The 26,051-nt window shown below is 33.6% G+C and overlaps 1 protein-coding gene and 1 non-coding gene across 3 annotated transcripts; one reads left to right on the top strand and one right to left on the bottom strand.

Annotated features, from left to right (window-relative positions):
• Nucleotides 1–1,143: 1,143 nt before the first annotated feature.
• On the bottom strand, nucleotides 1,144–25,982 carry MICU3 (Mitochondrial calcium uptake 3). 2 transcript variants are annotated; one of them, XM_012370605.2, is made up of 12 exons: nucleotides 25,738–25,982; nucleotides 8,409–8,550; nucleotides 7,905–8,015; nucleotides 5,664–5,711; nucleotides 4,986–5,068; nucleotides 4,404–4,466; nucleotides 4,011–4,115; nucleotides 3,170–3,298; nucleotides 2,756–2,979; nucleotides 2,398–2,555; nucleotides 2,137–2,294; nucleotides 1,144–1,846 (listed from the first exon to the last, which is right to left on the bottom strand). In XM_012370605.2, exons 1-12 carry the CDS (start codon nucleotides 25,945–25,947, stop codon nucleotides 1,778–1,780), a joined length of 1,500 nt encoding a protein of 499 aa, XP_012226028.1. In that variant the 5' UTR covers nucleotides 25,948–25,982; the 3' UTR covers nucleotides 1,144–1,777. The 2 variants fall into 2 exon arrangements, with proteins under 2 accessions (XP_012226028.1, XP_012226029.1); XM_012370606.2 differs by lacking the exons at nucleotides 4,011–4,115; nucleotides 4,404–4,466.
• Nucleotides 16,320–16,392, top strand: TRNAR-CCU (transfer RNA arginine (anticodon CCU)). The gene has a single exon. It is a non-coding gene; the product is annotated as a tRNA-Arg (tRNA).
• Nucleotides 25,983–26,051: the final 69 nt, after the last annotated feature.

Genomic DNA, 26,051 nt, shown 5'->3' with positions numbered 1-26,051 from the left:
TGTTAGGCATTATCTAGACACTGCTACGCATTCGCTAATCGTTCTTGCCTTCTTCAATCGTTCCGTAACTTCTGATTTAATTTCACTATTCTAAAATGATAATAAATGGGAAAACAAATTTATTATAGTGTTATCTTTAAATTATTATCTAATTACATATCTTCGAAAATCTTCCTACCAAAATATCTATAAACAATCATAAATTCGATTACGTTGCAAATGTTTTACAGTTTTAAAAAATTGAGAAAAGTTAAATTATATGTAAAATTGTAACAATTAGTACTATTATAAATTTTAATAAATTATTAATGAGTAAATTTTAAGTTTTATTTATAAGAATTTAATTATTAAAGATATAAATTCAAAGAAAATTTTTAATTTATAAAAGATTGATATTTATTAAGATAAAAAACTTTTGTTTTCTTCATGTGATGAATGTAGATATAGCTGAAATCATATTTTTTAAAAGCATATAATTTAAACAAAAATAGATAAAAAATAAGTTAGTCAAAGAAACAAATAAAATTCTAATGTAATTTATCGTGATATCCTTATATTTATTTTATGAAACGTCGGGCATCTAAAAAATACCATTTAGAAGTGTTAAATAATATTAATCCTTCATAATAAAGATTTATTCTCTCATCTTTATAGATAAGATTATGCATAGAAACAACGATTCTTGTGTAAATTTATGATATTTTCGTAAAAATTTAAGATCACTAGAAAGCTGAATTCCTAGACAGCAATTATACAATTCGCCGTGTTGAAATTAGCAGGCTTTGTGTGGAATCTCCGTGCGTAACGAAGCGTTCTGTCTGATATCGCGTCTTGAGGCTACATTGTAGCTTTTTTTCGTCGGCTTGGCATACCGGTACCGGTACAATCGGTGCGATGACTGATAACGTTTAATTACGACGTACAGTCGGCAGTACAACTGTAGAATTGAGTCTTCGCGTGTGGGACGAACTGTATCTCGTGAAAGTAAGGGCACAATAAGATGTCGACTAATTTTATCTTAATCCGAGTGATTAACTTTGCTTCCTGTTAAAGCTTGTGGAGTTTAAAAAAATATCTGTTTAAAATGTTAGAATTTTACCATTAATAATACTTTATAAAACATTTAGGTAGTTGCATAAATACTTATGTTTTTTCACAGCAACAGTTTGTTATCTTTATTTTACAGCATAATCCTTATAACATGCGATTTACGCAATACTTAGATAGTTTAACACATTTCTGGCAATAATATTCAATTAAAGATATCTTGTCCAAGAAGTTGTGTATATCATTCAATTTTTATAATTTTTATTATTATTATTATAAATACCAGAAGAACTAAATAAAAAATTTACTTCACCTAAATTTCAAGCATTTATCAATTGTCAAGCTGTTTGATAAGAAATTTTAGAGAAAATGATAGGTAATAATCTCTGATAAATAATCTCTGATAAATGTTACAAAAATAAATTAATAATAGACATATTAAGAATATAGAATAATTTTCTGTTCAATATATATCTTCTGGTATTTATTAGTTAAAGCGTAGAGATGCTTTTGTTTTTCTATATTCACTAACACGTGCTCTATTATTCTTTATATATTACAATTTGCACATCTTATATTTTAAAATAAATAAATATCAATATAAAAGCAGATAAATGTATGAAAGAAGTCGATAATAAAAACAGTAATATAGAATTTAAGTAAATAACGAATAGTATTATTTTTTCTTAAGGTATTCACGGTTTTTTTATATGGCACTTCGATTGTTTCTTTAGGGCGCTTTCATCTCTTGTTTCACGCAGAATTTAAACGCTTCCCAACCTTCGTTGCGTTGTTGAGACTACAATAAATTATTTTGTATTAGTCAACAATAATAGTAATATGTCTATTACATTATGTAATTTTTTCAAGAATTAATTTTGCAGTGTAGAGAATTTTTAATATTTGATAATGCAGAGCCCCTAAGAAATAGCAACCATTTATACAGTTTCATTTTCAGTCATATAGCAAACGTTTCTTCAGGCGTTATCATAGTTTATGTGGGATAAAATATGCTTTCAAAAGTGTTTTTTGAAAAAGAAACATTATTTGTCCTTAAAAAAGTACTTGCGCAAATCGGTAATACTTTACCTTGAAACCTCTATGCAATCTATCTTTCATAATTGCTATAAACTCCTTATATGAAAGTTGACCATCTCCGTCCTCATCAAATAATGCAAATACCGTATCGATTATGTGCTTCGAAAGCATCAATTCTGTACATATCTTCACAGCACGTTGAAACTCGTCTAAAGAAGTTAAAAATAAAAATATATTTATTATATTTCAAAAAATTCATACTAAAACAAAAAAATACATTTGTGGATAATATAAGTTTTAATTAATTCTTACCTTTGGATATAGGATGATCAGCCAATGTATACATTCGCATTGCTATAGAAAAATCGTCCAGAGTATTCAAAAATTGATAGAAGCGACGGAATTCTTCGAATGTGATACCAATATGCAACTCCGTTCGGTCCAACATTCGATCCAAGTACTTATCATACCTGTGTAATTGTTTAATTTATTCTATACAATTTTTAATTTAATAAAAAAGTGCAGCAATTATTGCATTAAAAAGTGCTTAAACAAGAAAAAATTTGTGTGGAATTGCTTCAAAATTATCTTTTTCATATTTTAAAAATTAACCAAATTAATATTATTCGTTATTGATAATTAGAACTGTTACTTTTATAATTAGACTTACTCATCAGGCTCCAGGTATGTGTATCGTAACAAAATTTTAGCAAAATCTAATTCGTTGATGGTATTGTGTCCTTTGCTGAATTCGTGGAATTCCAGCTCTAATACTTCGTGCTGTAAGTTTTCCATGAACCGTTTGAAATCCTCATATTTTAATTCATTAGTTCCGTCTTTGCCAAAAAAGTGTACCATCAGTGTAGTATCCACAGCGTGACGTCGTTGCAAACCCTATATCGTGTAATACATTTTTACAATTTATTTAAATTTCTCATAAAAGTTAAATTTCAGAATAAAAGTTTAATTTCTAAGTTCAATTGATAGATTTTCTTTATTGGTCACTATGTGAATTATTATATAACATATATCTTGTTGATGAATATCATATTCAAAAAACATACATAATATATTGCCATAATACCTGATCGTCATCGATAAATTGTCCTTGAATTTCTTCCGGCGTTTTTTGGCGTTCTTGTAATTGCTCTAATTCCTCTTTAGTTTCGCCTCCATGGCGTCCTCTCCACGCATGACTGAATATCTTCTCCATCTGTATCAGAGATAGAAAATTATGAGATGGAATAATTGAATAGATGATTGATAGATCGGCAGTATTGCCTTAAATTTATATTTTACTAACGAACACATGTGTCGAAGTTATAAAAGTAAAACGGCAGTAATGATATAACGTCCAGTTAGTTGCATCTGAAATAAGCAATAAATGTTAGTAGCAGTTATAGGATTTTTATTAATATGTTAGGCGGTTTCGATGGAGCCGGTAAGCTGTGTTGTTAAGGCATCGAATGCAAATATCGTCGTTGATCAGGTTTTAGATGGACAGTGATAGTGATCATTTAAATATCGGATTTATGTGCACACCCACACATAGAGAGGGAGTTATGATTTATATATTGCTATAATTACTGCTTATATGCTAAAATTGCTGAAAGATTTTGTGTAACAATAATACAATACGAATGACAGCAATGTATTATAAAACACTCATAAACCATCAAAGCTATAACACTAAAATTCAGTTAATATCATTGTTAATTATAACATATATCGTCATCTTTTTTCTTACTGTAATCCTGTTTTAATGAATATTACATAACATCTTTGTGTTACGAATATGAAATAAAAAGAAATAAAAATATTGAAAATATTAAAGAAATGTAAATTATAATTTCAAAATAATACTTGGTAAAATATTAAACACAACAAATGTTAGTTCACAATATTTTGTGCAATTATGAACTTACGTAAGAATTTGAGATGATCTCGTTCGATTTATTGTTAGTCGGACGACCTTCGCGAAGCTTTGCCTTGCCTAGAAAATCTTCGCTCGAGGAAATTATGGCATGTAACTAATATTTTTACAGACAAAAAATTAAAAAAACATTAATATAAAAAATTCTTGTGTGTGTTATTAAAAGAAAAGTGTTATTTAAAATTATAGAAAAAAATATATTTACGATAAAAAATTATAAATCAAAAAGAATTAGTGAATAATAAATAATACGTAAATAAAATTAATAATGAACAATACAGTACAAATGTTTATATTGCAATAATACGACATCATTTTCTAAACATCAGTTGACTGATTAACTTTTTATACCATCCTGACTGATGAAAAATTTTCTGAAACTCACTGCACGTTTCGTGGACTCATCTAGATCTCGTTCCTTTAGGCTGCCACCGAGTAAACGACGAATCTACGAGAATGACAAAAAACTATTCATACTAATTGATAATCAGTATAGAGATTTTTTTAGTGGTCTTCCTTGTTAGTGGGTCCAAAAATGTTCCAGGTGATTCTTGATTGTGCTACAGCGCGCATTAATATTATTTCGGGAACTATGAAATAATTTATTTGCAGTAACAAATTACATATTTGTCTGTTAGTTTATTTCGAAATGTAAAGTAGAAAAATAAAAGTTTTAATGCATAAATAAATTAATAGCAAATATAATATGAAATTCATAATGCTCAATAATGCTTAAAAAAATGTTTAAATCAAAATGTAAAATGTGTTATTATTATTTAAAACAATTTTATCTCATTTTTACTTATTGACAATAATTTCTGATAATAGTAATTTAATAATTTTCAAAGAAATAATTTTTTTATCTGTGTGAAATAGAATAGAAAAAAGCAACGCAACTAAATATTTCTATTAATAATAATCTTAATGATTTTCTGCATATATCTATAATAATCTGCAACAATCTTACCACAAGAAATTCAGTTTTGTCGACTCTCTCATTTCCGTCAGTGTCGAACATATTGAAGGCAATTTGAAAACCAGTTTTCGGCTCTGTAATGACATTAAAAGTTTTTGGATTAAAAATTTAGATATAATTAAATTAAGAAATAAAAATCTAAATCTATAAATTATTTTCCGAGTGCACAAATATATAAAGTTGAATATTAAAAAGCTTTAAAAAGCACGACAATTCATAATTTAATAAAATTTTCACCAAAAGCAAATGACTCCAGATTGATCAAAGAAATCGCGAAAAAAGTGTGAAAGAATCTAGAACTTGTATACTTCTCTATCTTGTATACTTCTCGTGAATTCTGAATGATATTCTACGGACATTTACATAAGAACACACTGCATTTAATGCGTACGTTCCGCGGACTATTACAGTTATCACATAATAATTTGTAGCACGCATATCAAATAAATTGAACGCTCTATGCAGATTACGACTTCCCGAATAAGCGGATAACGATCATTGCTTTCACATGAACAAGACGAATGCGGCATCTTATTGTCCGATTTTTCTTTTCTAATGTATGGTTTGTGTATCGAACGGTGCGATTACGTTTTATTTAAGCGTTATGTGCATTTAAATCGCAATTTTTTGTCTCGTAAATATGCGTAAAGCTACCGGCGAGAAACTTACTCGTTAGGATGGATAGAAGAAACAGGTATTCCGTGTAAGAAATAATTCCTGCAAATGGAAAGCGATTTAGAATTGCAACATATTTTAATAACCTCTTAAAAATCGTGCTTAAAAAATAATATTTTTTTCTTAAGTGATATATATATTTGTAATAAATTATTGACAAATTTTAATTTAATGTTTAATAAGTCAAGATGTGAAAATTTAGTGATTTCTTTGGGTAAATATTTATACACGTAAAACGATTCCGTCTCTTTAGCTCGTAAATTCTCGTGATTTTGTCGCATTCCTTCTTAATTTCCTTGCTAATCCGCATTTAAGTATAACGCGATTTATACAGATCTGTAGCACTAAACGCGTTTACGATATCTCGAAGTAGTCGAACACGCGTTAGACACGCCTCACGAGATTTCAGGTATTTATGTGAAACCTATTGCCTTCTCGGGAAGGATCAATAACTTAGAATTTAATGGCAATAACGAGAGGGAGAGAGAGAGAGACTCGCGGATGCATCTAAATTCTGATTTTAAACGTACTCCCTTGCGGCACGATTTTAGCTCGTACGTAATATAAAAAAAGGACTACTTACTGATCGTAGCCACCCCCATAAAATTCCTTTACATTTTAGAAAACGAAGAAAGTTAATAGCCAGAAGAAAATAAAGAAAGCATCGGCCGACAACCGATCCATCGCCAATGATATCTACGCATGTATATCTGTTATTTCGTTTTTTGTTGGTATTCATAGGATTAGTAAAACAAAATGACATTTATTGTCATAAAAATTTAAGTATATATCAGTGATACACGTGTGTTCGTATTTTGGGGTGTAAAGTTAACACTTCGATATAAAAATACTTCTGATTCGAATTCTACAAAAGGAAGCTGGAATTCTAATCAAAACTACGGAATTTTTATATCAAGGTGTTTCATACATCTCTTATTTTATCTGAAAAAATTTTCACATTGTATAATGCTAATAAATACATAATTGTTAATTTTTTAGTTTAATTAAAACTTATAAACTTATAAATTTAATTTTCTAATTATTTTTAATATTCTAATAGAAAATATATAGGAAGACATTCATATGTGTTGCACATAAGCTATTGAAATTCTGTACAATTATACATTTTCCTTTCTTCCACCATTTCTAACCACTTCAAAATTATTTAACAACAGTATCAGCCAACAGTGTTTACAGAACCAATACTTTATGCAATTTTATGGTATTACCAGTTATCCATTGAATTCGAAATGTTTAGGAAGCTGTGATTTATAGTACCGTGCGAAAGGCGAGGCGCGATATCTCGATGATGTCTACCGCGAAGCGATTAGGGAAATAATTATCGTAATGTCACGTAAAATAACGTATGTTAGCATAAGGAAGTATCACGACTAAACATAACGACAACGAATAACCGTCGTGATATACAACTAACGGCTGTGCAATTCTAATCATTGCCGCAGTTCCCCATCGATAACTCGCAATCTCCTTAAGTCGTTCTTAATTGTAACGACCGCGCGAATCGAGTATCCTTAAAAGCAGTTCGCGAACTCGTTTATCTGTGTCGCTGGAATTCCGCCTCGCACGCACGCAAAGAGGGAGGGAGAAAAAGAAAGAGGAGGAAGCGGCCGCGATTACAGACGAGGAACTCGTTATTATTAAAGGGAGGTGTGAAACTGGTTACCTTTTCTCATCGCCCCCACCCATTGCCCTTTCGTTCGCTGATTATTTGCATTTCCATTAGCGCGACAAACGTGCGGTGCACGCGTAAAATGTCGGGAAGAAACGCAACCGCCGAAGTGCAGTTGCGCCATTAAACTAATGATATGGCTCTGTCTGTCGCGTTGTGCGTGGGTGGCGAGAACTCGCGTCGAATAAATATGCGTCGTAAATACAGGTTGCGATCGCACGTCGATCGCGATCGATAGCCGTACTTATCGTGCGGTAACGCACACGTTATTTTTCTCGTTGAATAGCATATTTCGGTAGAAAGCTCCGAGTTGTGAACGGCGGCACTTAAAACTCGTTGATTTAAATGGATTGATTTATCAAACACCTTAAACAGTCGTAAATTTCTTGCAACTAAAATTACGAGGTTTTGTATATTGCGAATGGTCGACTCTATGAGCACCGTGCATCAGTAAAAATAATATCTTACAATAAATAAAGAATTCTTAGTAGCACACACACAATTATAGAACATATTAACATATTATTTATCAAGTGTCTACTGACCTTTGTCTCGTAAATTTCGGAACATATGCGTACTTCCTTGATACAGTGAAGAAGTCGAATTTCTCATTACTTCAAGCTCTTGATCAGTTAGCACGCGCCTCTTTAGCCTCGCTGAAAATATCATTAAGGATGCTTATATTGTATCAAAACACGTTAGAAGATGGTGTGCTGCTCGCATATGTATTTAGGTTCAATGTAGATCAAGGAAATGATAGAAACATATTCGATGGCACATAACCAAAGTTTTTTTTTACATTTCGAATAAAGTCAAATAAATTCAATGTTAACAATTTTAAATGAAGCAATATAAAATCAAAATGCTATTGTTATAAAAACAAAAATAATTTTGTTAATATTTTTTTTTTTCATGTTTTATCTTATATTAATAAAATCAAAATGGTATAATTTTACTTCATCATTCTAATCAACTATTTAAAAATTTTTTGCTACAAAAATTAAAACATGTATATTTATTAAACGTATAAATAAATGTTTGTCACATACGTCGAGGTTCGGCATCAATGACACTGTCCAGGAAGTCCTGCGGGGTCATGTACAGTTGGCCATCGTATGCCACTGATGCGAATTTTATGAATCTCCTTTCCCTCGTCGTCAATTTTACTGCTTTATGTAAATCATCTTCTCTCTGCAAGAAAAAATATTGCATATTTGCATATACAATGTTGCAGAGATGTATTCAAAAAATTGTAATTCTGATATAATTTAATTAATCTAAAAAATAATTCTTACAATAATAAATTCTATTTATTATTATAGATAATAATATTATTTTTAAGCTGTAGTTACATGTATAATTATAGTATTGTTTCGGATATCATTGTAATGTAAATGCATTTATTTATATTTTACAGATGAACTTTGTGCGGTTGGTGCTACGAATCGTATTCGTTTCATCGTAAAATATGCATCGGGAATGTCGTTAATGCCGGGAGTGTCGTGATAGTTTTGCGCGAGTACGAAACGCCGTATTTTAGCAAATCGTATAGACGAACGTATTTCCGCTGTATGATAAACATTGGGACATGATCAAACTTCCTTCAAGGAGAGCTTCTCGATTTTGCGCTTGGCTCGGAAAAGGGGGGGGGGGCTCGGGGAAGATCGGTTATTATGAGATCCTGGGGTTTTGCCCTCTGTTTTGAGACAATCGTGCCCCAATTGGTAAATACGGTCGTCTAAAACGCGAACGGGATTTGCGCGTAACGTCGCACCTTGGATAGTTCGGTTCGATTTGCCTGCGACGTCGGGAGTGCCGTTTAAAGTGTCGCGCGATTTTTGTATTCGGGTACGCGCGCGAGCAATGCGCGCCTCGCGACGCGTGTGAGTGCTTGAGAGAAGGTGGGAGGCCTAGGAGGCATCGGGCGATGGCAGAACAACGTTGCAGTAAGTAATAATTTTATAAATAATTACCGATTTTACGTTTCTCAAAAATTCTTAATTGCATAATTTATATCTTCACACGTTCATATTATGTCATTTATGAGAAAAGAAGCGGATGATTTATGCTTATCTAATTACAACTCAATGCGTCAAGCAAATCGTGATAGCAGGCACGCGAGTTTCTCTTCATCGCACGCACAGTGCACGCGCCGCGTTAGGTATATGAGAAATCTTTAACACATAAATCTACACTTTTCGCAGTTCATACTTGTATCGTCGATCTCTTTTTATTTCGATTTCATCACGAATATCGGCGGCGGTATACACGATGCGCGCTATGTTCCTATGCAGGTTGTTTTTTACCTGAAATGTGTTGCATTACGAGAACCGTCAGTCCGATAGTAATTTACGTAAACTAGTGCTTAGTGCAACAGTAATTTATCACGTTTATTTATTACGTTTCCCGTGCAACTTACTCCGAATGCAATTTATCTTTCTTACTACTAATTATATCAATCATATTAGCTTATTCAATTTTTGTTGCACTTATTTTCTTAAAAGATATTTTATATAAGAAGAATCAATCAAATTTGCAATCGATAATTTATATGCCTAAATTCTTTAAGACTGAAAACAAGAAATATTTTTCTGTGTAAGAATTCGCACAGGAATTTATACTGAATAAAAAATGCATACATATATACACACATATACGAGACGTCCGACACCTCTCTTTTTTATTTCTTCAGTCTTTTTTCTCAGATACACCGTAAAATGTATCTGTCATTAGCTTGCAGCCAGCTCTCGCTGTAACATACAGCTGTAACTAACAGCACACGTTGTTTCTCCGTAAAAACGTGACGGAATGCGAAGTGCAGATTAGCACGATGTTATGTTCATTACTTTGCCTATCTGCTTGTCAACGAATTATTCGAATCGATACGCATTGACAGAACTTATTTTCTTTTGAGTTGAATGATTTGTTCAATCTTTTAGCTGTAATAAAATACGTTATTATTTTTTTTGCTTTGCAATGTATTAATTTTTGCATTGCACACGCATTAACGCGTGTGTAGAAAGACAAGATAATAATCTTTCATTTGACAAACCGCGTGTTTTAATACTCGGCATAAAGCAAACTCCGAGTCGTATCCTGTTTAAGATTAAAGGAACGGCGTTCGGTGCTAAATCAACGGAAATTAGCTAATGATAGCGCGTAACTCTCTAGATAGAACCACCGTGAAATACGACTGAAAAACGTATACGAAAACCGCGAGTGGTGAACAAAGCTTCGTCCGCGCATTCGTCGAGCGATGCAATTCGAGTCGCCGCCCCGGTGTGCAACGTTGTGTCGCCGGTGCGCACCCACTGTCTGTAATTTAAAGAGAGATTAAATTACAAGTGAGTTTCTACGGGCGCCATTCGCGCTCGGCACTTTCGTTCTTGTTTTAATAAACGATTAAGAATACCTCGGGGGTGGACAGAATGAAAAAGAGAGAGATCGCTTCGTCGGAGCTTCTCGAATTTCCGTTTCCCGCCTTTTGGTCGGTTCTTCATCGTTGTAAGCGCTCGTACACCCACTTTGTCGGCAGAAACTATTCTTCCTGCGAGTCCTATTCGTTTAAGGCAAATTTACACGGTTTTTGCAAATGTATACATCTCTCCGTAGTATCGCTCAAAGAGGCATTAGATTGTACCAAGTAAATAACAAATCTACAACGATAATTTGAAATAGAAAACTGGAAAATCTCCATTAAAAATAAGATACAATATTTAAATAATTGGAAAATAAACGCGTCAATTTATTTTACACAGTTTGTTAATTTTTTGCTCAATTTATTGCTAAATCAATTTTTTTGTATAAAATTACTTTCAAATAACTATGTACAAACATATTTAAAAAATAATTTATAATAATAAAATATTACTACTCACAGATAATTAACATATGACGGAACTTGTGCATAAATTTTTGGTCGCCGATCTCTTTTTTGCAATTTTTTGGAATAAAACGCAGATTACTCATCCGAGACGATCATTTACATTGCTCCGCGTAAATTCACCTTTACTTAGTTACATATAGCTGGCGTATGTGTGTAATATATAGCCACATAAGCTGCAGTTAAGCGCCAAACGATATACTCTCGCGAGGCTCGCGTAACGATGTGAATTTGCGACCTCATCCGGCCAGATTGAATCGTTCAGCTCAGGAAGCATCAAATCACCGGGAACGTATCGCCGTTGTGCTTTAAGAATCCACCTCGTCCCGCATCGATTTAAATTATCATAATGCTCGTGAGGTGGATATCTTGCACACACAAGATTTCTATTTATTCGTGAGCAATGGCACATTGTTGACTTGTGCAGCAGCTTCAACTTCCGCATAAGATGATCTTTCAAATGACAGTTACATTTGTATCTTTCGTATTTTCTTGGTCTCATCCGTTTTGTAAACGCCAATTCAAGTATTGAAATCATCCATAGATTCGCTACATTACAACGGGGGGTGAATGAAATTTCTTGCACGGATGAATGAGATTTCCAATAAAGAAATACACGCAATCATAGAGCAATCGAATAAATCAGTCTCTACTGGCTTTATCAGGCCTATTTTCGTTAATATTAAAATAATAAAAGATAGTAAAATTACAAATTTTATAATGACAGTATTTCTGAAAAGCTAGAAAAAAATGATCGAAATTACGTTTATTTTTCTTATAATTAAACATTTACAATAAAGTACATTGTTTATATTTCTTATTGGATTTATTAATTTTTAAAAATACATTATGTCGTCTCAGATTTTTTTTCGCTTTAAACGACTTTATAAATAGTTGTAGATATGTTGCGGCCACCGCAGAATCACGACTCTTGGCAAGCTATATTTGTCATTCGATGCATTTCCATAAGTGCCATCGTAACCAGATATCCTTTCGCGTGGATCAGGTGTCCTTTCGCGATGTTGCTTCCACAAATAACGTACGTTCCATTGCAATAAAAAGATATCTACAATGGCTTGCATTTGTAATAGCGCCTCTCTTGTGACCACGCGGTAGCTTATCCTGCGAGTTTTCGTAAAAATTTTATGAGATGTTGGCACACACGAATAGTATTTCATCCGTGGAATTAATAACGCACGCGCAGATTTGATAACTCACTTTAATAATAATACCAACAATAATAACTTATAATACGAAAATAACGACGCTTAATACCAGTCTATTAATTAAAAATAAATATTTTAATGTGTTATAGTTAAATTAGTAATACTCGGCGAAATTAATGTGCCAAAAGTAAATAATTTCAGCTAATTCTTTATCTCAAAATTAGAAAAAAATATGGTATATGTTTTCTTTATCAAAATATGATTATATTGTACTAAAGTCTTTTATTTTATATTATTTTTTTATACATCTTCTTCCAACTCCGTAAAGTTTTTTTTATAGATAGTCTTAATTTATCAACATCGCGATATTAATCTTTGCTAAGGTTTACCAGGAGACTAGGACACATTTTACGAAACGTTTTTACGAAGTGACATTCACATTCGAAAAAATTTTATAGTCCTTTATTTCGAAGTCTCGCGGAATCTGTTTGGAAACACCGACGGCAGCAGCCGTCAGTTTACGCAGCGATGTTTCCGCGACGGTGAATTTATGTTCTAGCATAACCATAAATCGATTCTTTTTCTCCTTTGTACGCCTAATACGCGAGACTGGCGATTTATGGGGCACTAAACACCGTTAAGGTTAATCTCGTTGTTAAATTCAAGAAACATTCAACTGCCTACTTGCTTTTAGTGCAACTCGAAAATTAGTGCAACGGGGTATAAATAAATTTTTTTTCGTCGAAAGAATTATAACGCGCATTTTAAGAGGAACAAGAGTATATTATAATTAAAAAGAAATTTGGAAAAAAATGGAAAAAATCCTTAAAAGTTATGAATCTTTATTGATTTTATTGTTTTGATTAATTTGTAAATTTAATTAGAATGTTAATTAATTTCGTATCATGATGAAATAAAGTTAACCAAATTAATTTTAATTTTGTAGGTCTTTGCAATTTTATTTTTCAAAAACTGTCTCTACGTTGAATCGTGAGATTTTTTCAGGATATATTTATGCATCCTTGAAATTTTTATCATATATTTATTTGTCTACATACGTGTTCAATGCAATATTTAATAATGTTACATGAAAGTTATCATGTATAGTACATTGCCAATTTATATCATTTAACCTTCACAATTAGATTCTTTCTCGCTTCTCAAATAAGATCAGCAAAAATAATAACAAACTTTGCAACCTCCTTTTAAACTTCCACTTACTTGTACATCTAAAAACAATTAATTTCTTGAAAATTATACCTTAGATTATACCTTAGTTAACTCGCGACTCGACGTGCTCGAAACTTTTATCGATGTTCAGAGCGGTACTCCGCAAACGCGCCAATGTGTTTTTCTCCGACAACGACGCTCGTCCTTCTGGCGGCGGAAATAAGACGCAACGATGAAAGCAAAAAACAAAGCGTGATCGTGTTAATTTAAGTTAAATCGCGCTCGATCAATATTCCGGACGGGTGGCGTCCTTACATTCGCTCCACCATGATGCGAAGTTAACTAACGTCTGTTGGCACGTCCTCGCGTGTCTGCCCAGGCAGGACCTCGCAGGGCGTTAGGCTGGCATGTTAGCGGTGTCGAGGGTAATGACAGGCGCAGTGAACATTATGCTAAGTGCGAGACCAGGCCAACACATCTTTCGTCCTTTTTGCCGCGTCATCTTTTCTTTTTCTTTTCTTCTCGCTCGTTGCCCTCCTCTCGCCGATATCCAGCGGGCATCACGGTGATTAAGGTCCGTTTTATCTGAGGTCCGTAAACGCGCGCTGAACCTTCCTCTCACCTCTCCCGATTCCTCGGCTTCCCTTTTTGCACCCCTCCCAGCTGCTTATAGTTTTCAATAAAGAAGCACGCGACGCGCCGCGTACAAACAATTTCCTCGAAGTGGTTTCGCCTCGTTCTCGACTTAAATCGATAGCAAGAGGCACAACGTCGATAGGCATCGCTGCCGAGACTCGCGCGAGAACGGGCGCCGGTTGTCGATTTTTGTGGATGGGTGTTAAACGGAGGCGTCAGCATGCGAGAGAAGAAAATGCGGTAGACCTTGAAGCGCCGCGCTTTTTCTTCAGTTCTACACGGCGGGAAGATGATACGCAAGATAAAGCAAGGAGATTTTATAATATTAGCGTCATTTAGATCGTGAAATTATCTGCAGAATATCGAAAAATTTATCTATAAAACGACAATAGGAATTCGAAAAAAATTATAAATCTAGCAATCAAAAGATTTAATGCAGCATTTTATTATCTGATTAAGTGTGAATTCTTTTCTGCATTAGAAATGAATTTGCTTATGTGACAAACATGAAATATTTTTTCTATTGCTTTCTGTATAAAACATAATTTTTGCTAAAATTTTGCAATTGGCTAATCAATACTTCTAAATCTTGTGTGTATGTGTAAAAATTACATATATTCTATTAAACTATGTACAAAAAATAGATTGATATTGATATTATTTATGCAGCAATGAGTATCTAATTATCAATCAGAAATATTAATAATAAAATACTTCAAGTTCACACACACATTTCTTCGCTCGCCATGCAACGCCATTACCAACACGTATAATCTGAGGCGATGATATAATAAAATCCAATTTAAATAACGAGCTGCGTGAAGTGTTAATATTCGGGCATCGGTGATAATTCGGGTATGGTAAATCGAAGATCGTGCGTGAAGTACGTACAGTCATGCCATACACGCGCGAACGCATTTTTATGCTGCGTGCATAAAATTGAGATTATCGCAGGAATGTACCTTGGTACGTTTGCATCACATCAAAAGCATCATAGACTTTAAAAATGTTATATTCTTCAAATTTTTTAAATTTTATTTCAATATTTCTGAAAGTATTATGTAATTATTTTTCGATTTTTTAATTAAAAGTCTCTAAAAATATTTCTTAAAGAAAAAGTAAGCAGTAAAAATATTAGAATCTTCAGTTAATATTTTAATAATTTTAAGTGTTGTTATTTTATAAGTTTATTTTAATTTTAATTATACTATTTGCTAAAATCAATTACAGAAAGTAGTATTTAAATTTACGTATAATTACGTATATGCTGTATATATTCGATATGTCTTTTCTCAATATATATAAAATTATATGTGTGAATACCAAACGCACGAATGTAAACATCTGCATCACTATTGCACATACATGTATAATGCAGCAAATGCGAACGATAATTACGGATCATCGCATTTACGGTAGGCCAAAGTGGCGCCGAGATTACCGGAGGAAATTGAAATCAGATAGCAGCTTTGAGCGGTAGTTTCTCGGAGCGGTAGTTTCGTCCATACATATTTACATATGGATGTTCGAATACACTTTACATTCTGTATGTCTGATCCTGGCCTTTCAGGTTTACAAATTGCAGAAATATACGAGCGCAGTCTCGTTATTATTCAAGTACCGGGGAAATGAGATAATTGTTGCTGCTCGCATTAATCCGATTTCATGCCATTATTTTTTCTTCGCAACAAAATCTTTAAAACATTATTACATGCTTGTTTTCCAATTACTTTAAATAATTATTTTATAAAAGAAATTTTGTGTTTTAATATTTATTATTGTTATATATTAAATAGATTTTTTTCATCAATTCTTTCAAGTTAATATGTTACGTAGTTAACATGTTATAACGTTATTTTAACGTTACGTTGTTTTAACGTTATTTTTATTTTTGAATAAAAAATTTTAGTGCATTGCAAAAAGCAAATATCAAAGGGATGATCTAGAGTATTACAATAGAAATTAACGCAACACTATACAAGAGTTTTCAATGATAAAATTAAACAATATTTAAAACTATCTCATTCACCCTGTAATTATTATAATTATCTTGATACTAAACGTTATCATAGGAAAATGTATAACATGGGCGCATGAATGCAAGCGCCCCTGTGGCCTAATGGATAAGGCATCGGTCTCCTAAACCGGGGATTGTGGGTTCGAGTCCCACCAGGGGTAAAAGGCATGTATTTTTTAACTTAAATATTGTTAATCACAAATATTGTTACATACTTAACAATGATATATATTTTTTGTATTAGTAAAAAAGAAAAGAGCATAGATTTACGGAAACGTGGTAACGACATTTACAGCATCTTGTTTTTTGCAAAAAAAGACATGTAATATTACAAACTATATTTGTAAAAAATAATATAAAAGTATATTTAGGAAATTAATTAAAAAGATTAGTATTTTTAATAAAATGTTTCGATAATGATATACTATCTTAAAGGTAGCAATCTTCGTTATCACGAAGACGCGCATTTCATAGACAATAAAACTACACACGTAGCAACAACAAAACTATGCAATATATTAATTTTTCTTGTTAAAGTTCAATAGTAGTTAGTACCCATCGATTCGAATCTATAATCATTTTGCTATTCATTTTGCTATTCATTTTGCTGCTCACAAAAAGAGCACGCTGCTCGAACGAGAACTTCTCATTCTCGATAGCTTGAGATTATCTCAAAGATTGGAAGAATTTAACATATGAAGACTTATAACGTTAGTCGGAATCTGATAAAATACTCGTCTTGACGGATGTGAATCGATTTCCGCGTATCTTTCATATATCTCTCTATAAGGTTTCGGGGAAATTTAACAGCAGACGAGGTTGCAGTTTATTGCTTCGTACTGGTCGAAATACTCAAATCAGATTGATAGCCGCGTAAAGCTAGGCTGGGTGGTCCAAGTGATTCTAATGCGGGAAAGGTTCTGCTCGGGTTAATCGGTCACGAAACATTTCAAGGGGTTGTTTGTGGACTTGACTTTGGCCCCGCGATAAAATCGATCCTCCCAATTCACAGAAGAGGATAGTAGTTATTATCGGTCCTGACCGTCTCAATGTCCAGAGAGACGTGTAGTAGTCTACTTTATTGGATATTCGATGAGAAGATCAGCGAGCTTTCCCATCTTCAATATGAGTAGATAGATTAAACAGATACCTAATTCTTTCTAAATTTCTAGCGCTCGATCACTTTTTTTATATTTAAATAAGATTAAGAATAGATCAGGTATTTTTTACATAGCACTTTTAATAGTCGTTAGAATTTAAATTTTTTATGTAATTATTTAATTAAATATTGCACAAGAATATCGAAAATTTCGTATAAAATATGAATAATTACTTGTAATATTATAATATTAAAGTTATGCAAAATTTAATGAGCTAGGATTATTTTTTAAACGTCGCTCATGTTTGCTCCAGAATAATTTGTTTAAAAAATTAATTGGGTTTTAAATTCTTCATATTATATTATCCAAGAAATTTCTCTTTCTCTCTCTTTATCGCAATTTTTCTTCACAATAAATTATTGCTCATGTAATTTCCGTACAAATCACGCTAACATGTTCTAGTTTTGTCACGTTTGGCATCGAGACGATACACGATGGAATTATCGGTCGCTCGTTTATCTTACGCGCAACCGTTTTCTCTATTTCCAGAATTATGTTACAGCGGTATTCGCGTCGATAGGTAATCGCTCGTCTTTTTCTTCCTGAGAGAGAGAGAAAGAGAGAGAGAAAGAGAAAGCCGTGCGTCGGATCTCGATCCGATACGAAGGAGCGCCGAGAGGATAAACGGTGCGGTCGAATCTCGTGCGAACGCGATAACGATTGCCGGCTTCGTGCGATGCCACAAGAAGAAGGTGGGTCACGTGATTTGTGGTCGCGCGAAAGAGGATCTCGTCGTAGGGGGAAGGGATGTTGGGATGCCGGTGTAGCATAGTGTGCGTTGCACTAGTGTATGCATTTGGTGCAGCCAGATCTGTATCTGCGTACACGCTACGTACGAGTCTGGTTATACGAGGTGGATCGCGGCAGATCGGATATACCGTCGATTTCTTAGGAGGAATAAACTTGTTCTTCTCCCTGAAAGTACCGGTAATTTGGGAAAAGCTCTGTTTCTTTACGTATTACAGATACACAATTGACATTATCAGAATTCAGAGTGGCTAACTTTTAAAGAAATTCATGGGATTTGTAATTATAAAATGTTTGAAGAAAATTTGTTACTTAAATTGAAGACAAAAATTTGAATGGCAATGAGTAATAAAATATGCGACTCATCTTAAATTGAAACAAAGTTAAAAAAAAATGTATTTTCTTACATATTAGTTTAAAAAAGCATGTGCTTTGATTGTCAGGAGAAAATCAGAAGGTTTGAAGCTATTGAAGAATGTAGGGAGGAGTTTAGTTATCTATTATTGTAAAAAATGTTACCATCATCCAGGAGCGTTGCCAGATTGCGTGTTACGTGTGAACTACCCTGAAATTATCGCGCGGCGCTCTGTCATTAACCTATTCAGTGTTTTTCTCTTAGTCGTATTTCGCCAACGTTGTTTCCAACCTTTGAACTGATCTTAACCGCCCATGCTTGAAATGATTGACAGTGAACAAATTATATCGAGTCTTTCACGAAAAAAAATTGTGTGCTGAATACAATAAAACCTAAAAGTTTACTCTCCTTTCACATCGTTACTTTTTCACTTTTAGATGTAGGTTTATTAAAATTCTATGCGAAAAGATAAAAAATTATTTCAAAACATAACAGACGTTGCATAAGACATAATTAAAATATTTCACAATTATTACCTTAATATTATATTACGCTTTGAACAAAGTTGAACAAAGTAATTTTTAATCTGCTGACAAAAAATATGTTATGGAATATATTGATGGAAGTTTTAATGCAATTAGAAATCACTCAATATTAAATTACGATACACAGTTCTGTTAATATATTCAATTACTACAATAAACAATTCGTTGACGTAAAATTTGCATAATATAAAATTCGAAATTTATAGAATCTATAGTTACCTTAACTGGCCCTTTCCATCACATGGTCTCAGAACCGAGGCCCGTCAAAATCAACGATCGCCAAAATCGTTATTTATTACTTGCCGCGCGCCGCACTTAGTGATCGTCGTATACATATGTAAACTAAAAATGGGAAGGGGGTAAACTGGTGAAGGGGTGCGGTGCCCGCCGCGTGGCCGGCGGCGATTCTTAAATCATAATCCTCTCAAAATATTCAATTACGCCGGCATTGTTTCGTCGTTGATGCATAGCGCAGTAACACGCGACGTGCACCGACTCCACCTTCGTTTGCATCCACTTACTTGCGATACAAACTACGCGTGATAGCCCTCAACGTATGGGTGCGTGTGTGGGCATCAGGGGATATCCACACTCGCAACACCACCCACACCGCTATTGGTCCATTAGTCGAGTAATGGGTACCCAACGCGCCGCGTCCCACGCCTTAACGCTAATTTCACGGTGGTTTAGGAAGCGTTAATTAATTTAGACGAATCGCCATGCTCGTTCATTAGCATTAACTCATCGCCGTGATGATGGCCGACGAGACATGGGTCGTGCCGAAGCGTCTTCCATCGACGGCCAGAAACCATGTGCATTCATCGATGCGGTAGGTATTGAATGCATCGCGAAAAGATAGGTTGTTACGCGAAGAGATAATAGCTTTCTCGTTTATGCATTTTATACGTTTGTCAGGAAGATCATTAAAAGGTGGATATGTTTCAATGTAAATTTATTCAAAAGATTTGCTTAATTTTATACATATCACAAATACTTTGATAGCATTCAGTAGTTGTTGAAGAGGATTGAGTATCTGAAAGTGTCATGAAACTCATAATTCCTGAAAGTTCGCGAGTTTCTTGCAATTGTCTCCGACATAATAAGATTTATTCACGATGGCAAGCGGCCAAAATTTTAGTCGGCTCTATTATTATTATAGGACAGGCATTTTAGCATACTTCACTGCAGTTCAAAGACTTCTACGTAATGTCTTGATATAAGTATTGAAAGCGCTATATCTCAATGTTATATAATATAATGTATGAACTTAAACGTAGTTTTCTATTGAATTCAAAAGATTGAGTAAAAATAATTTACGTATTATTTATAGAAATATAAAAACAATTAATTAACATTAGAGATATTAAAAAAAATTAACTTTAACATATTACGATACTCATAATGAATTTATTAAATAAACTTTAAAATAAAAAAAATACAAAAATTGATATATGATTTCGTAAAAAAATGTAGAAGAAAGCATTTTATATAATACATTTTAGAAGTTATATGTACTTGTTTTTGATTCAGAAAAATGCACCGCTTCTACAACATGCAAACTGAAAGTATTTTTTCGCAGACGCATCTAGACACGTCTCAATTGGAAATGTCTTTGATTAACGTTCTGCCGCAGGTAGCCTGACACGCGATGCGCGCGAATTGATTATAAACATGAAAAACGATCAAACGCATAATCCATTCACGCCCACGTCGACGTCTACCCACGCGACTGATACTATCATGCTAATCAGACCACATTCACATGTCCTACCGTTACGGCATTCTTATCCTATATCTTATCGCCAGATTATCATTTGGTACCGCATTGTACACGTTCGAGGACGGGTAGTGAAATGTTTAGCCACGACTGGACTTGTAAAAGCGCAAAAATTATTCGTCTCTATTTAGAAGGCAACCATGTAGAAAGTAGACGACCATGTAGAAAGTAAAGTCAACAAAGAGAGAGCGTTGATCAAATACAAAGATATACATATGAAAATCGGAATGCTAGATAATTTTTTTTAAACATTAACTGTTCAATAATTTTCAAATCTCTTTAAAATTTACGCTATCTCGTAAATGACATCTACTTTTCATTTTTGAATGATATCGAGACTAAAACACCTCGATATTAATTATCCCCCCTGTTCGACTTCCTACAAAAGAATCGACAAGCAGAGCAGTATCGGATAGCATCGTGTTGGACACAGCACGTACACATACACGTTCACATCTTGACGATTTCTCGGGGTCCTTAATCGTGTAGCGTCGAAGTCTGGATCTGATTTATCGTTTATCGCCGATAATACCTACGAAGGTGTACGCGACCGATCGATCACTCTCTCGCGTTCGAATTATTCGGGATACATGAGCGACGGTGTTGCTACATACGTCGGAGGAGAGACAGGGGTGCATAAATGTACATAAACGTTGATATGAATAATGGCGCGTAACTCGTGCAAAACGATCTTGGTAAAACGTTCTTCGCGTAATGGATGCTTATACGGCATATGAGAGAAAAGATGAATTGCTTGAGATACATACATGAATCGTTTACTTTGAAAGTAGTGTAACATTTTCAAACTTTATTTGTATTCATTAAAATGCGCGAATTATTTACAAAAATATATACTGTTAAAAATGAAAAATCTAAATTATTTTAAAAAGTCAATAGATTACAAGTGCAATGATGATTTTGAGAAATCTATCTTGTAAATCAAATCATAATTTGCGTCCTACATTACTCACACTTTAATAAATAATATCAATGATCCAATTAGTGCGGGTGCATCGATCATGAAAAGAAATGATCCAATTACGGGTTAACATATGAACATGTAAACTTTTTCCATTAGAAAAAAAAGATGTGTCTGATCGGACGAAGAATCGTGCTATACACCTTGGTCTGTCCTCGTATGTTCAGCATACACGTAGACATTCTCCTATAATGAATCTTGGTTCAGAAGGACTCGTCGGTATTGTCGATAGGAGCATCTCGATAAGGGTAGTAGTAGGAGGATCCGACCCATTAGTTACCGCGAACCGCTCGTCAAATAAGCCTCTGCATACGTAATGCGCAATGTCGTGCCGTATCTCGTAATGCATTATTATGCATCGGTTGATGTATTTCTCGTCTTCCATAACTATTAACAAATTTTTATTTCTCGATGGAAAAATTCACAATTCGTTTTAGGCTGCGTATCCTATATGCACATCTCCACATAGTTTGTTTAATGTGAGGACGCACTGAATTATAAAACACGTTACTTGGACCACGTTGGGCAAATATTTCAACTTATTTGTATGTGAACATAATTTTATGTTTCTAATAATTTTTAATTACTTTTATGGTTATTTTTAATAACTTTTAATCGTGTTATTCGTATTATATGTATTTTTATGTTATTCTTTCTACATATTTTAATGACTGGCTAACACAATTGGCCTGGATATTCGCTTGCATATTTTGATGCATCGATACATCATATCATTCGCGACATATATTGTAATATAGTATCGTCGGTGCCTATATATCGCGCATATCGTCAAAATTTATTACAGTAATAATAAATTTTAAATAATAATACTAAATAATAATGAGAAGTCTAAAACCCGAATTTTTGCCATTAATTTGCACTCGTTAAGAGCTCGTATGTGACGAAGAACTTTACTGAGAGTTTGAAAGTTGGTTCAACTTTGCGTACAAACTCTCGCGTATGCGTAAATCCAAGCTGCGTTATTTCGTACAGGGTTTCACGTATCTAACAACGAGCCACGCATACTTTGTACACATTCGCATCTCTGTATCTTAATACCGATCGTTCTTTTCACGTTGCAACATCCTACGCACTTGGATAAAGGCGACAGAAACGACGGTCCGTGCAATCAAAGCTTATTTCTGCAAGATCAACTGATTCCGTAAATGTAAATTGTCGTGTAGTTAGCGTACTTCATCATTTCGTATATACACTTTTACTTAATAGTGTAGATTACAGTGGAATAAATGGTCTCAAACAAGGAGTTTAATATAGCTCGAAATGTGTGACGAATTAAAATTTATAGATTAAAAACGATAATATAGTAAATATTATTTGGTATCTATTGTAAACAAATAATTTTTATTTAATATGAGAAAAATATAATTATTTAACATTTTTTAAAATTAAAAACTTCTAAATTTAATAAAAGAATAAGAAAAAAATCGAAACAAAATATATATAATATTATTTTTTGCTTTTTGTTCCATAAATGTAATATTTTTATAGCTAAATTAGATTGATGTAAAATCTCTCATTTACAGAAAAGTAATTTTAAATCTGCTAATACATTTTTATTTATTATAAAAATATGTATTTATTTCTATTTTTATATATGACAAATTAATCTCCTTGTAAGATTTTTCAGATTTACATGCAAAATAACTTGTACTATTATGTTACAATGTATCGTTATTTGTACATTGTGATGACTATATCTGCAGATAATTTCCCATGAATAATTTATATAATCCACGTAAATCGTGAGTGGACGTGTAACACTTCACGTAGCACGACATTTTGGCAGTCTTGCGGACGTCCTATTCTCGCCGAATTCTTGGCAGCGACGCGGTCAAAGAATATCTTCGGGATTCTCGCATAAGTCAGCGCGATGATGAGACACATTAGAGTGTAATCGTACACGCTTATCGCGTGTTTTCACGCGCGAGCAGTTTCAAATTAAATGCGTTTCGTGTTTTGGAATTAAGACAATACCGATTATTATTTCCCATAATTTTCTACTTAGATTAAAAAAAACGAAAGGATTATATGCAGAATATTATACGATGTTCCTTGTAAGAGGTGACGGTAGAAACTTTCGAAAAATATATTTTGCTAAAGTATCATGCTGATATATTCGCTATGTCATTTGCGTAACCACATCTTAAATGTGGCGAAATACATTTTGTTTGTTTATTGGCAATCACTTGCTAAACGTATAACTCTTGGAAGATATATTCGGTCAAATAGCCTCATAAATAATATCCAAGTGTCAAGAACATCCGATGTAACTCTCCGATGTTTCTCACGTGATAATTGATGAACACATGTGCTGCGAGAGGTGCGGGAAGGAAACAGTTTTGGTACATCGCATTCAGATTAGGGTGTCTTACGGCAAAGGCCGGATGCATCTGCATTTGCGAACGCAGCTTGGACATGAAGTACGACGCAAAGCGCTAGCCATTTATCTATCTCGTTTTATAAAGCGGAGACTGTCCCTAGAAGGCATCCGCATTTTCAAAAACGTCGCATGATTGATGAAACGCGTATGTCAGTGTCCAACTTACGAGCATGGATGATACAGTAATTAAGAAGCTTCTAATTGTTAGAAAATTTTAACAATAATCCGTGATCCGACATTAAAAAGATTACAACATTATGTTTTCAAGATGAGAGAACATAAATAAATGATCATTAAATTTTGATCTACAAAATTGAAAGAGTGTTAGGAATTAAAAGCTGTCATTTAAAAATAGAATATTATTTAATTAGCATTAATTCGCATTTCGTTATTGTACTTATTATTTTTTAAATTATCAACTTATATCTCATCATACCATAAAAATTAAAATTTTCACGAATATAAATTATAACTAGCGCGATGAGAATACTGGAGAATTATTATTTTAAATAGATAATTAATATATTTATTAATTAATTTATTTATTTGTATGAATATAGTACATTTTTAAGTAGTATTTTTTTATTATACTACGCAGGGACACCATCGAAAAGTAGTTTTATAGTTTATGGGGTACAATTCTCCTTCTTCCTACGCTTTTCGGGAGAATCCCGAGATTCTCAAACCCGTAATAGAGACATTGAATAATCCAGACTGGTTAAGACGTAGCCGTATCGACTGTGTGATCGTTCAAAGGGCGTGGCGCCGGTACACTTGAAGATCGTTTGACACAAAAGCCGATCTACTTCCTCCGGGCCATATTATTACCTTACCTGCACGTTCAGTCGCGGCTAAAGATCGAACAAGATCAATCACTAACGCCTTTATTCCCAGCGTGCTTGAACTTCTTTTTAAAAATGTGTACCAAAAAAAATCCTCTCTCTTACTTTCTTTCGCTCCTTATCTTTACTTGCCGGCGGACGATTTGCGATATCAAACTTATTGGAAAAAATAGTAGTATAATTCCTGGGTAAAAATAAGAAATAAAACATTTATCTGTAATATTTTTCAATATATTATTTCGATATAACATTATCTTCTGGATTTTGCTTTGCATAACTTTAAAGACACTATAAAATATCTAAATTTTATATTAAATATTTCTCGCCTATTTTTTAATTACCAATGACAAAATATCTGTTCATTTTAGAATTTTGCATTACATTTTATTATGTTGTATAATTAAATTTGCATATTTTGTGAATGTAGCGTGGACATATACCAAATGGCAATGTTGTTTACCAATTGAAAAATGAACGTGGCTACGTAGTTCCAATTCTAAAATCGATACAGATAGCGGGACTGAACAGGAGTCGGTAAACGTTTAGCTAAAAACACCGAGATGATTGTTTACAGACTTTTCTCTGTCACTGCATCGTTCATTCGCGAACACGTGGCTGGTCACTCCACGTGGCCGTCGTAACTTGCCACTGTTACTCCAAGATGACGGAAGATTTTAGACTAGCCTGTACTCGTACGTACCTTGCGAGCCTTCAAGGCGTGCACCACTTTCGGTCGTAAATATTGCTGCGCCAGTAGGAACGTGATGGAAGCGGCGGCCAGTAGTCCGACGCTCTTCTGAAACCTCCTGAAACCGTTGTCGGTTCGCCACGATGTATACGCGCGCGAAACATCCCGAAAATGACGTACATGCGGCGACACGCGTCGCGACAGGCACACTATCGTCGCCATTTTCACTGCGTCTGCCCGAGACGTCAGATTCCCTCCTGTACGATCAGTATTGTTAGTAAGAATGTCCGCACCCGGGGGCAAATACAAGAATTGTTTCTATTTAA

Source organism: Linepithema humile, chromosome 1 (genome assembly GCF_040581485.1).
Source record: "Linepithema humile isolate Giens D197 chromosome 1, Lhum_UNIL_v1.0, whole genome shotgun sequence".
In the NCBI taxonomy this organism is placed as follows: Eukaryota; Metazoa; Arthropoda; class Insecta; order Hymenoptera; family Formicidae; genus Linepithema; species Linepithema humile.
This window is presented reverse-complemented; position numbering and strand designations above follow the sequence as displayed.

What these genes read in the sequence shown, in the direction of transcription:
- MICU3 (XM_012370605.2), bottom strand. Translation starts at nt 25,947, where the DNA reads ATGGCGACGATAGTGTGCCTGTCGCGACGCGTGTCGCCGCATGTACGT. An exon ending in CATTGATGCCGAACCTCGAC is followed by an intron (nt 8,016 to 8,408) that starts GTATGTGACAAA and finishes TGATATTTTCAG; the next exon opens with CGAGGCTAAAGAGGCGCGTG. An exon ending in ACATACCTGGAGCCTGATGA is followed by an intron (nt 2,556 to 2,755) that starts GTAAGTCTAATT and finishes ACAATTACACAG; the next exon opens with GTATGATAAGTACTTGGATC.